This window comes from Aulonocara stuartgranti (assembly GCF_965226115.1).
Source record: "Aulonocara stuartgranti genome assembly, chromosome: 11".
Taxonomy (NCBI): domain Eukaryota; kingdom Metazoa; phylum Chordata; class Actinopteri; order Cichliformes; family Cichlidae; genus Aulonocara; species Aulonocara stuartgranti.
In genome coordinates, this window is record NC_138947.1 from 20,682,501 (window position 1) to 20,695,183 (window position 12,683).

Here is a 12,683-nt window from a genome sequence, read left to right on the forward strand (position 1 = left end):
GCTGCAGGCGTTTGCAAACACAGCAGCTCACGGTATGCAGTGTCAACTAGACAACAGGTCTCCAGCTCTAGAATGGGGTGCATGTAGTGTTTTGTACACTTGGGCTCACTGTACATTGGGTTAATGAGGTCAGTCCAGATTATGAAAGGACCAGCTGATCCCCCACATAACCCTGTCTCCTCCATGAACCACAAAGGCTCAGAGCATGCAGAGCATCAGCAGAGCAAACAGACAGCATCACCTTTAACCAGACTTCTTCAGCTCCTGGCCTCATTCAACTACATTTGCAACGTTCAAGCCATACTTTCTTATAACATTATTACTTCTTACTCATTTCTGACACTGTGTGTGGCACATTCATGAGCCTGTATTCACACTTGATAATATGCATGAGTGATGACAGGCCATAAAAACCTCTTTTTTTTAAATATTGCTCTTGACATGCTTACTTATGTGATAAAACTCAAACACAATTCTTTCACCACACAGATCTAAGAGCACAAATGTTTGTAATAGAATAAATAATAGGTCCCCCTTAAATCAGCTCTAGCCAGAGCTGGTGAGAAACCTGACAGAAAATGTCAACAAAACATTGAGTCACAAATACACTGAGCTTCTATCAGCCTTGTACAAAACATAGCATGGTGTATCTTTGTGATGGAGACACGGATATGATGTAGCCAGGTGTTTTTATAGTGGAGGGATGTTTGAGGAAACTTTCTGCCCATACATGTTTACCTCCTGGAAGCACTGGGACCTATTTTTACCTCATCTGGTTCTCCAGACACTTTTGTTTGACCTGTTTGCAGGTTGACTTGCCCATAAACTGCCTGACATCCAACCTCTTCACCCCCTCCAGCTTGAAGTGAGTCAGACAGCCTCTCGTTCTCACCAGCCCTCGTGCCAGAAATATTCACACGGTTATGGAATTTTGGGAGGGGGGGTCAATTCAAGTTAAGACCCACTGTGGGTTAACACCAAACCAAAGCTGTGCCAAGAATCATCCAGAGCCATTTGGGAGTCACTGCAGTGTGTCATGTTTCTGCATACAGTGTGTGGGTGGGTGACTTGTTGAACTCTTCTGTGTCGTGTCGTGTCTGTTTTGACTGGAATCTTTTTATGGTCTCAGACTGCACTGGAAACTTGGCATGGTTTTTACCTGCCATTACAAAACTCTAAAGTTATACACTGTCTTTCTAGCTGGTTGCTCCATGTTGGATTAGCTCAGTAGCCTTTCCTGAACTCACAGTCTTCATCGGGGGGTGGATTTTGCTCTAATCTTCCTCAAACTGATTGACTTTTTTTTACTTTTGGCATATATGCATGGCATTTAACACTTGCTATGCATATATCTGAAGTGTGTGTGTGTGTGTGTGTTTCTAATTTGTTTACCTATTTAACCCAAAGTTTTCACATATGCCATATAATGAAAGGCTGGATAAAACATTTCTGCTTGAGCCCTTTGTTCCTCAGTGTCCTCCTGTTAGAGTCAGCTTTCATTTCATAGTTTAGTTTACAGTGTTTTGAGAACAAAAATGCATTGTCTGACAGCTGAACAAGTGAAGCAAGTCTCAAAGTCGTTCTAAAATCACTGCTGCGTGTCAAAATGTTTATTTACCTTCTACTTTATGGTACTAATGCAAGGTGTTGGCTGATTACAGATTCTGAACCATTAACTGGTTCTTGTGAGAATCAGACTTACTCAGGTAGTTGACCAGGATCCAGTCTTCATCCTCCTCCTCTGTCTCCTCCACTTTGCCGTCCCCAGGTCTGCTGCCTCGACTCACCTCCTCCACATCGTCCCCAAAGAGAGCACTGGCGAACCTCTGGAACATCCTGAGATGTCCTGCAGGGGCGTGAGGATGAGGGAGGGGTCGGGGGAGGCGCGTGGCTCTGGGCGACGGCAGGGAGGTGTTGCGGTCGTTTTGGTCATCAGCTGCGGGGTTCACAGCAGGGGGAAGGCTCCGTAAAGGTGCTAAAGTGCATCAATAAGTTGTGGTCATAGATCATCTGAGGGCCAGCAGGCGCAGGCTGGACATCGCTCAACGTCAGGATCGCTTCAGTGAGTGCAAAAGTCTTCAAAAAAAAAAAGCCCTGAGAGGCAGAGAAACATGAGGATTCGGTTATAAACATTTACAGGTGCTGGTTTTACACACAAGGCCTCACATCCCCATCCCTCATTAAAGATGTTAGGACAGAGCCTGAAAACACACCAGGGCTTCCCAGAGAAATGGTTTAAACACAAACACACACACACAAGAACGACTTTAATGACAAGCCTGTTAGTATTCGCCTCTAGCTGCACAAATTTCCGGGATGGATTAATTTCCTGTCAGACTTGATGGTCATGAGCAGCAGCTGCAGTTTCTTCAGTTATTGATCTGAAGGAAACGAGCGGAGAAAAAAGATGTCCTGTCTGTGTTTAATTCACGTGCAAATAAAGGATCTGCTGTGCTCAGAGGATGTACAGACACAGCTGGCTGGCAGCCTGTTTGTTGGCCTAACTACAGCCTTTCACATGAGGAAAGTAGAAAGAAATGAAAAGTCACAAGTGTCACTGTCACCCTACAGCTGCTGTGTAAATGGAACCCACTGGCACGATATTAGCAGATTGAAGCCAAGTGTACTTCCCCCCCCACCCACCCCTTATTTTGGCCTTCACTCTACAAATTCAGGTTTCTGTAATATGTCCAAATGAACTCTTTTACTGTCCAACATGATAGCCCTATAGAGTTTACTTATGGCTAAACAAACAAACGATGGTGCAAGATGCAAATGTATCATCTATAAGACTTCCATTACATGTAAATTAGATGTAAACTGAAGAAAATGTGGCAAATATGATAAGCAATTTCATCATACTTCATGTATAGGTGTGTCAGGCAACACATGAACACTGCATTAACAGGTGCAGTAGCTCAACTGTTGTAATAACAGCCTTATCTTACATCATTCACAACCTAATCATTTGTTATGAGTAACGAGCTCTCTCAGTGGATAAGTGACATTTTAATTTCATATATCTGTTGGCACTTTTTTCTGCTTACGCAAAATGACTCACGATAAGTTATGGTTTATCCACGAACACTTAAACATCTAGTTACAATAACTGTAATCACCGGTAGGAGGCGGAAACAAAACACGGCACTGGATAAAAACACTTAAATTCTCATCAGGAGCAAATAAGCCCAGATATCCGATTTTTTTCTCCCTACCCTTGAAGGCGCATTGCCTCTGGCTGCGTTGCGTTTAATTACCTCTCGTATTTTCCGGCACATAGCGAATAAAAAGTGCTCTTCTTTTCAAGAACAATCTAACCCCGCCTCTGTAAACATCGAACAGCTGTGAGGGACAGAAAACGCTTCTGACTGACTCACTGTCTCACATCGACAACAGCAGGCTGATAATCTGCAGCACCTGTTTCTCATTCCCCCTGCTCACCCTCCTGCCCCTCCTAGGGCAGGTCATTTCAGGATAGGCCTAAATCATTTACACGACTTTATTCCTGTTATTATAATAATAACCATACACAAAGAAAAGCTCTCCCTGGCTTGGTTAATGCCTGATTAATGCTGTTAAACGGGTCACTGAACGTCAGCGCAATTGATGCATCTATTACATCAGATCGCGCTTTGTTTGGGTGTTGAGTGCGAAACGGGCTGTAAAAGAAAGATGGGCTGTTGCATGGTGTTTAAATCGGATGTCTATACAGTATGCAGTCTGCGGGATTAAGAATAAACCCATAAAGTGGGATTCAGTGGAGGATAAAATACAGATTACCCACGTTTTAGCTGGCAAACAAGAGTTAATACACAGCTAAACTCAAAGGGCGCACGCTTTTATCCTCACCTTAGATGATTTCTGTAGAAAATAGTTAAGATTGTTTGGGGAACCCATCTTATTTCGCGCACCCCCCTCCCCCCCCCCCCCCCCAAAAAAGAAAAAAAGATTCTTATTGACTTTACGGGACAAAAGCAGCAAATAGTCATTACCGAAAGGAATACTTGACACCTCTGCTTGATAAAAGACCAATTACCAAGTTAAGTTTGTTCTCAATGGAGTGATCGAAGCGCTAATGTGATTTGGCGTCCAGACTGTGGGGGGATAAAGGCTGAAGTGATTCGGTAATAATGTGGAGCTACAGCTCCCTAAGAGTGTTGGCCGGTTTCGATGGTTATACAAGGAAAGAAGGAGGAGGAGGCTGTAATTCTACCCGCACAGTGCTGGACCGCATATTCACTTTAACTTTTATCTCCGTATGATATGATATCAAATATTTTCCCAAAATAAACTTACTCCAGTCCAAGTCGAGCAAAGGCAGAAAGCTGTGCAGAGCCACAGCAACCAAAGCCACCGGCAGAGAAAGCCGAATAAAACGCACAGTTAAGGCTTAATAATGGAGCATAGCTTCTTAATTGCTGTATATCTACCAAAACACCAAGTGCCTCTCCTGTTATGTGCATGCAATTTATATATAATACCGAAATCAGAGGCTTTGGGGCCGGGTATATTCACCGAGATGAAAACAAAGAGCTCACCTGCGGCAGAAGGAGGAGGAGGTGTAAACGAGTCCAAACCGTGATTAAAATCCTTAAAAATGAGGTAGATGCGTTACTTTTCGAAAAATAGAAAAACTTGAGGTTTCTTCGCGGAAGAAATAAAATATAAAAACGTTACTTTAAGGACTGCACATCAGGAGTCACAGTGCGGCGTTTCTTTTCAGTCCCGTTTCCTCCTCGAGCCCCCGACTGCGCCTTCTTTTGTTGTTGTTGTGGAGCTCAACAGCTGATCGGCCGTGACGTCGTTAAGGACCACCTCTCTGCGGGAGGAGCCAACCGGAACCCTCGAGGGGCCAATCAAATGCGCGTTAAGGGCAGTCACTAACCCACGTGACTCCCTCCTCCCTCTCCTAAGGAAAAAGAAAGGGACATGACTGGACAAAGCGCTCAGCTGAGCAAGACTATAGTTTGTTTCTTTCCCCCAAAACAAGTTAATGTTACATAACAGAGCAGATATCCGGGTCCAGCCGCTGGGTTTCCTGTTTTCTAACCGTTCAAACACCCCCTTAGAGTCATCAGATTTACAATTTTATTAAAATACGATTACACAGCGAGGTTTGAATAAAGTTTTCATCATTTACTTTAGAGTTAAGAATGATTTCATTAGTTTTGACATTTAGACATAAATAGAGCATACTACACAAGTTTTGGGGCTTTTTGTAAGTAATATGAGTATCTGTGACGTTTACAGTAGAGTAACTGTTTTTGCTTTAAGATTAAGAAAAAAAAATGCTACAGCAGCACTTAATATTTAAAAGTTTAAAAGCCAAAAACGGTTGATGTGCTTCCACATTATATTTGTCCCCTTCCAGTTTCAGCATAAAAGAAATGCAAAAATCCAGTAAAGATCAGTGTTGTGCTCAGCAGTCTCAATCCTCAGAAATGCAAAATGAGAAAATGCAGCCCTCCCCCATGTTTCACACTTCATCCTCTTATCACCCTCCCTGCACCCAACCGAAGAAGTGGAGGAAGGGCCATCAGTTCCAAATAAAAGGCCTTAAAGATACACTTGGATATCTTCACTGGTCTTTAGCTACAGCTGTAAAGTCGATACTCTTATGTTCAAACTGCACACTATGTTTTATTCTAGGCTTGGTAATAACAGATACTATGAACAACAACCAACAGTTGTTGGATTTAGACATGTCAAGAGTACATGGTATGCTGGATTTGTCTTCATGTTTAGATGAATGAAATTCTTCAGTGTGGCCTGCACTGTACTGTTTTCCATTTAAACTGAATACTTTCCCACTGATTCACTGACCCGTTTTTACAGAGAGCAGCAGCCCGATAAACATAATGTCGCCATTCTAATAACGGTTTTATTAACAGTTAACGTTTAACTAATTTACTCGTGCTGTATTAACCTTTAAAACTGGATTAATACCACTCTTTCTGAACAGCTGTCATAGGTATCCACTGCAGTTTCCAAGACACCACATCAAGTATCAGGGAATCAGATGAGTTTTATATTAACATGAATTTAGTAAGAAGGACAAATATGCTGCACCTCTTCCTAATTTTCACTATTTATAAGCTTCTGACTCGCATGCTTGGCTCCAAATTCAAAATCATGTTAACAGGATGGAGATAACATCAGTTTTGGGTTTTTTTGGTCAGCAGCAGGCTTAATAGGATCCACCTTCGGAAGGGTGGAAGTAGGAAACCTAGCCTTCACCCCTTCCCCTTTTTAAAAATCTCATCCTCCCATTGCCCTGCACACGACCCACACTGTGGAGGAAGGGCCATCAGGCCAGACAAAAGGCCTCCAGGAAGTTGTGTTATTCTTCATCTCGAACCACCAGTATGTTCTGTTCTTTATCTCCAGCTATAAAGTTGTTTTATGAAGATGTTATGGTGTTCAAAGTACTGACAATTTTTTTTCTCATAAATGCTAGTATACATAAGGTGAACATAAACATGTAGGTCTAACTGTATAACACGCTATAATGCAATTGTAGATAAGATAAAAGTGGTCTGTCAACTAGTATTTTCTATTGTGGACACCAGCAAGTGCAGGTAGCTTTATAAACAGATAATCAGTGGAAAGTACTCGCTTTTAAAAATGTCCTCATATTAGTACATTATGGGATATTGCTCACATCAATTGTCACGGTGGTCATAAATGCCAACGATAGGGACACGAGGGCTTTTTTAGAGCAGGACATTTAAAAAACATAATGATGAAAACAATACCACGAATGAAATCACATCAAATATGAAAGACTTAAAGACAATGATTCTCTTTTAAAAGAACTTTGTTCGTGTTTGTTTTTTAAAAGAATTGGAACACAACATGTTCCCTTTTATCAGAAATGATTACAGGCATTTTGATGGTGACTGTATTTCTTTGTACAATGATTGTAGTACTTTAGATAATGTAGACAAAACAACTTGTCATTCCTTTCGAACACACATAATACTTAAATTTTACATGTGGAATAAAAACACTTAATAGGGAAAAACCACAGACTGTATATAAAAGATTTACTTAGCCCTCTTGATGGTATCCATTAAGGTTTCGTAGTCATGTAACCACTAACCACATGGCATTAACTTTTCCTCCATTTTGGGCGTGTTGACAATTGTGGTGATAATGTAGGCTTAAGTGAATAAGGCCCAGTGTCACAGGCCTACAGACATGTCCAAAGCCATCTGACAAACACTGAGAAATCACCGTCTGCTTGGCAAAAACCTCCTTGTGATTGCGTTGGTTAACAGCAGATTGCCCCAGTCACCTTTAGTTTGCATGAAATACAGCGACTTCTTTATAAACACTCACCAGCTACTCTGTGAGCTGTAATAAAGGAATGAAAGCAGGTAGCAGGCTGTAAACATCCTTATTAATTGTACTACGTTGGGTATTTTAATACGTAACTCTATGGGGATTGATTCATTCTTGTAGCCAGCCTCAGCTGGCTGTGAGAGCAACTGGACTTGTGTCGGCTGTGGTTTGGCACAAATATCAAATAAGACTACAACACATGGCGCTGTTAGGTAGCTTGATAGCATTAGTGCCACCTAATTAACTGAAAACGTATTCCTCCCGGTCGGTGGTACCTCCACATAGCCAGTGTTGACTTTAACTCAGAAGTCGGATATCAGAACTCAGAATGACGTCACTTTTGAGTTGAGTGCATTCCAGATGTAAAGTCAGAAAAACAATGAAAAACAGGATTCATTTTGCTTCTTAGCATAATAGAAAAATGTGTGTATCGCTAACAATGCAGCACAATGCTTGTTTTTTTGCTCTGCAGGACATTCATGGATAAAGCCTGATCAGTGGTCTACGCATAGCGTATTTAGCGAGTCAAAAAAACACAACAGTGGCAGCACAGATTTAAAGTTCACAGCTTTACTTCTGTTTACCTTCAATCCTGCCATATTGGATTGTTAACTCGTTAACTAATAGTTTTTACCATTATTAGTACACAGCCCAGGTACTAATAGTGCACTTTGGAACACTCAAAATAGCAAATATTGAAGTATGCAACTTGACATACAGCACGAGGCTCACTGCAGTCTTTATGAATAGATGTTTCCCTTTGAAATGTCCCATTAAATTTTTACCTTTTAGTATTTTCCTTCCGATCCATATGTTATATTTTCAAATCTTTTTACTAAATATTTACACTTGATGTTCATGCTTTTGTTTTTGAGGTTTTTGTAATATTGACTAGCTTAAGTTCCTCTCTTTTGTTCTCCCTCCAGCTGCTTTCTCTATTTTTCCTCCAAATGTGGAAAGTTTGAGTTTCAAAGTTGACTCATTGACTGTTAGATGTTACAGGGTTGGAATGCTACTGAGTATATTTACTCTTCTTACGTAATTTTAGACTGTTGTTCTTCACATATTTCTTCTACATTTCAGAACCCAACATGACACTCTTTAACTTTATTGAACACATCTGGCTACTTAGAATTCTTTAAAACCATGGAGTTTAATCAACTTGTGAAACACATAAGGGATCACTGGTTGTGCTGTCACTTTGTGCAGTCTTTTTGGATGTATTTTGAGTATAATTTGTTTTCCCTAATCTTGCTTTGTCTACCTGGCATTTTCTTTTTCTTCTCCCTATAGCTGTTTTCTATCTTTTTTTGTATTTCACTCATCCTTTGTGTGGCTTTGTGCGTCCCTTTGAGTGCTTTATGTCTGTTTGAGCTTGTTTTGTGAGTTTTTGTCATTATTTTTTGCGATTTGGCAGTGGCTTATGGGTCACTGAGGTTGTTTTGCTCCCTGTTGGGATCACTGTGTCTCCTTGTGGTCATTTTGTGCATCTTTGTGCAATTTTAGTTAGTTTTGAACTCTTTATAGTCAAATTGTAGCTCTCCGGATGAGTTACTTTTCAATAACAATTGTTAGGACTCACTTTAAGTGGACTCTCTGGTCCAGAGCCACCAATCCTAGCAGTATGCCTGACTTTTCTACAGCCGTCAACATCCACACAGAAGAAATGTGATTGGTTCAAGCAAACAGAACAGAAATTCCAGTGGAACATCCATGTCGAAAAAACATACAGGGACGCAGAACATAGGACCAACGTGTTAGCCTACCATGTTTTTCCATTTCCCAAAACACAAGGACGCACCTGTACCACTCTGACAACACAACGCTGATAAGATGTCCTCAACTGCTCTGTTTTATTTTTCTTTCTGAACTATTACATCACAGCTGCTGCATCCTCCCAATATAACGTCCATAATGCTAACTTGCATCATAAAACTAGAAGCATTCTTGGTATTGAAAGGACAGACAAAACGAATGTAGTGACATCAACCTGTTACAGGATTGTTAAATAAATACATTACAATGTTTGACTTGACTGAAACAATAGCATTATCTTTCTTTAATTTCTAAGTCTTATTGCTGTTTTCAACAGAACTCAGTGCCACAGAGTTTTATTGTTGTTGTGTAGAAACTCTTAATCAGTAAGCTATTCTGTGTGACTTGTTCCTTCATTATCACAAAAACACACACAGTTGACTTGACCACATACTCGATTCCCTGCTACCCCAAAAACACATACCAGAGGACCAAATTTTCTAAAAGCAGTTCCAAAAAATATGCTCTAAACTCTTCTATAATGACAAGCTTGTTTGGGAAGTTCCCGAGTCTTTTTTGAATTAAACCTCAACACTTGAGAGGTAGTGAGACATGAACTGACACTTGAAAAAGGAGAGTGGGTGTGTGGATGATGAGCTAATTCAGGTACTCACTGTCTTTTAAATTAAGGCTTGTTCCCTGCTTACGAACACTTGTTTGTTCACTTAAGCTGTTTCTTATTAACAAATACTACGGGACTAATGAGGCATATTCTCTGTCCTGTGGGTGTGTGTGTGTGTGTTTGCATTACCTGCACAGTGGGGACATATGTACACCTATTTTCATACAAACAAAAAAGATCTCAAAACTTAAATGGCTAAGATTTAGTCGTGGTTTAAGGTTATGATAAGATGAGGGTAAGATTAGATGCAGGTTAGACTTACTAAGGAATGTCATGTGGAGTGACGCAAACCCTGGTATGTGTAAGTAAACAGGAGTGTCATGAACCAAATGTCCGCTTGCCAACATAAGTACTGTGTGTGTTACACTACGCATTCATCCATCACAACAATGCACAGTCGCCGTCCTTCTGCTGCGGCTTTATGTAATCGAGCTAATGTTCACTGTCTGTGTTGCACAATTCTGTCCTCGGCGAGCAGACGGCAGAGGTCAATGACTTTGTTTTGATGTCATTCAAGACACACTGAGTAACGTATATGCTGCACAGTGATCACAGGAACCTACCAGAACCTGTTTGTCCTCATACTAAAGTGATACTTGCTGCAGCTTTGAAAGGTGACCGTAAAGAATTCAGTTTGCTCCAGGGATTCCAGCAGTGGTGAGTGTTAAGGTGGAGCAAGGGTATCAAAGTATTTCTAAAACATCCGGACTCGTAAAACTATTGAGAGACCCATGGGGAAAAGACTGTAATGAACTCAGTAATGATTAAACTGTGATGTCATATTTGTAATTCATGTTGGCTAACATGACATAAGTAACGTGTAACAATAATTAAATGCAAAATGTGTTTTCTTAGCATGCGTGTGGATGTTTTCATATTAATGTGCAGTTTTTATGCATATGTATATTTACATGCATGGGCATTCATAGTTTATGTGTACATGTAAGAAAGAATGTGTTTTTTAGGATAGGTGTGTTAATTTAGTCCGATCCTAACATCAAGTGTAGAGCAAGATTTTGTTTGTGCTTTTTTCCTTCTTATGTTTTCCTTGACTGCGTATTTTATTTAATCGTATTAACAATAAAATGATTGAAAAATAGTTCTTGCAGTAAGTGATGTACAAACACCTTGAGTAAATCTAACTGGTCCCTTGTCATTAATGTATCTAAGGAGATGTTAAACGTTTCCATGTGTGGCATAAGCAAAGGTATAATCCTAAAGAACCAACATTAGAACATTATATATCCAACTTGGAATTTATGAAAGACATGGTGTCATTTGAGACATTGTGATCTTGATAAATTTCAAAATATGTAATTATGTTTTATTTTCCTTGATAAATCTATAACTAACTCTTATCTGTAAATAAAGGTGCAGTCTCAGAATTGAAACTACGAGGAAATGCTTAAACTCTATACAAGTTGCAGAAGAAGACCAGTTGTATAGACGTTTAGGAGAACATTTCTTTATCAGCGATCTCAATAAATACTTTTCTGATTGGTTTATGGTCTAGGTTGCTAGTTTCAAGTGTCACGCAATACAGCATCATATTAATTTAGTATATTATGGTCATAAGCAGGGAATGTGTCACAGAGCAGGCCACTTTGTGATTGACAAGCCACTACCATATGAGTGTTGTTCTCAGTCAGGTCCACCCCTTGCTTGCGACATAAGCTTTCAACAGTCAAGATGGCACAAATGGTCGAAAGCATCAACCCAATAAGCGATGTCCCTGTGGCCACATCCATCTTTTATAAACAGTGTGAACTTAAATCAAATTTAACACTTTATCAAAACAGTTCTTGTTTTACATCTGCAACGCCGAAAGAAGTAAACGCGCCCTCTCAGCATGTTTTCAGTATCATCTCCATGTTGACTGTTGCTATGGGGACAAGCCGTCTGTCTGTTGATTTGCACTTTAGATTCATGACGTACAGATGCAGAGAGGAATGTGGGCCCGGCTGGGAGTAGCACACTGACCTCTGAGGCATCAGAGGTCACAGCTTCACAACTAACGACGATCAATGACAACTTCTACTTTATCTTACAAAAATGTAGTAGTAAAGCTTTCAAACATAATATTTCTAAGTTCCTGTGGTTTAAAAATGGAGGGCTTTAGATTTTGAATAGATACAGTTTTCTGCAGATATTTCACAAATTTATTATTTGTCCCTCAAACAAGACTCTTTAGCAACTCTTTTGTATTTCTAAAGACTGTAATCAGAGACACTAATTGCATCTTACAATGATCACAGTGACAAAAGGGTGAATATAGCTGTATCTGATTTCATATTCCATTATTCTGATTTGTAGATGCCCATAAAAGCTGCACAAATGCACAAAGGTATTTGACCCACTTGAGGGTCCACAAAAGAACTTGTATGAAAAACACATTGCTCAAAGTCTGCACTGAAAATGATGTATCGTAAGTGACTACAGTAAATCCTTCTAGAGGGATGCGAGCTATACTCTCTAAATGTGTTGTGTACATTAGTCAGGGCTGTTGTGTGTTTTATTGGGCCTGCTATTTAAGGGATCAGCTGATTCTGGCCATGTAGGGTATACAGACAGAGGAGAGGACTATACTGCAGTAATTGTCCGAGATGTGTCCACTCTGAATGCATGAATAAGCAATGAATTCAAAATGCTGCTTGTTATCAACAAGGAAATTAAAAGCCTACAGGACCTGAGCGTTCGAGCTGCTGATAGATGGGGCGGATTATCACTCGAACTCGTTATAACCTTTACATGCAAGACCACAAACACAAACATGTATCCACACCCAGTGGAAAAATGCTGCTTTAAAATTCCGACAAGGGTTTGATGTGCTGGTATCAGAAACACATTGTGCAGATGGTTAACTTTGCAGTAAAGGAAAAGGTCCCTCCCATAGTTTCTTCAG

At 40.2% G+C, this 12,683-nt stretch overlaps 1 protein-coding gene across 3 annotated transcripts in view; it reads right to left on the minus strand.

Annotated features, from left to right (window-relative positions):
• Positions 1–1,844: 1,844 nt before the first annotated feature.
• The window catches only part of nagpa (N-acetylglucosamine-1-phosphodiester alpha-N-acetylglucosaminidase), a 38,952-nt gene continuing 28,113 nt past the window's right edge, over positions 1,845–12,683 (minus strand). Inside the window, exons 12-14 of one of the 3 annotated variants that reach the window (XR_014279596.1) lie at positions 4,678–4,909; positions 4,539–4,590; positions 1,845–2,094 (exon numbers count right to left, since the gene is read on the minus strand). Coding sequence is in view for 1 of the 3 variants with exons in the window: in XM_082551127.1 (XP_082407253.1) it covers positions 2,333–2,381 (49 nt within the window). In the remaining 2 variants the exon portion in view is untranslated. Of the gene's footprint in view, positions 2,095–2,292; positions 2,382–4,538; positions 4,591–4,677; positions 4,910–12,683 lie in introns of those variants that run through there. The other 2 variants (XR_014279597.1, XM_082551127.1) reach the window with 2 other exon arrangements.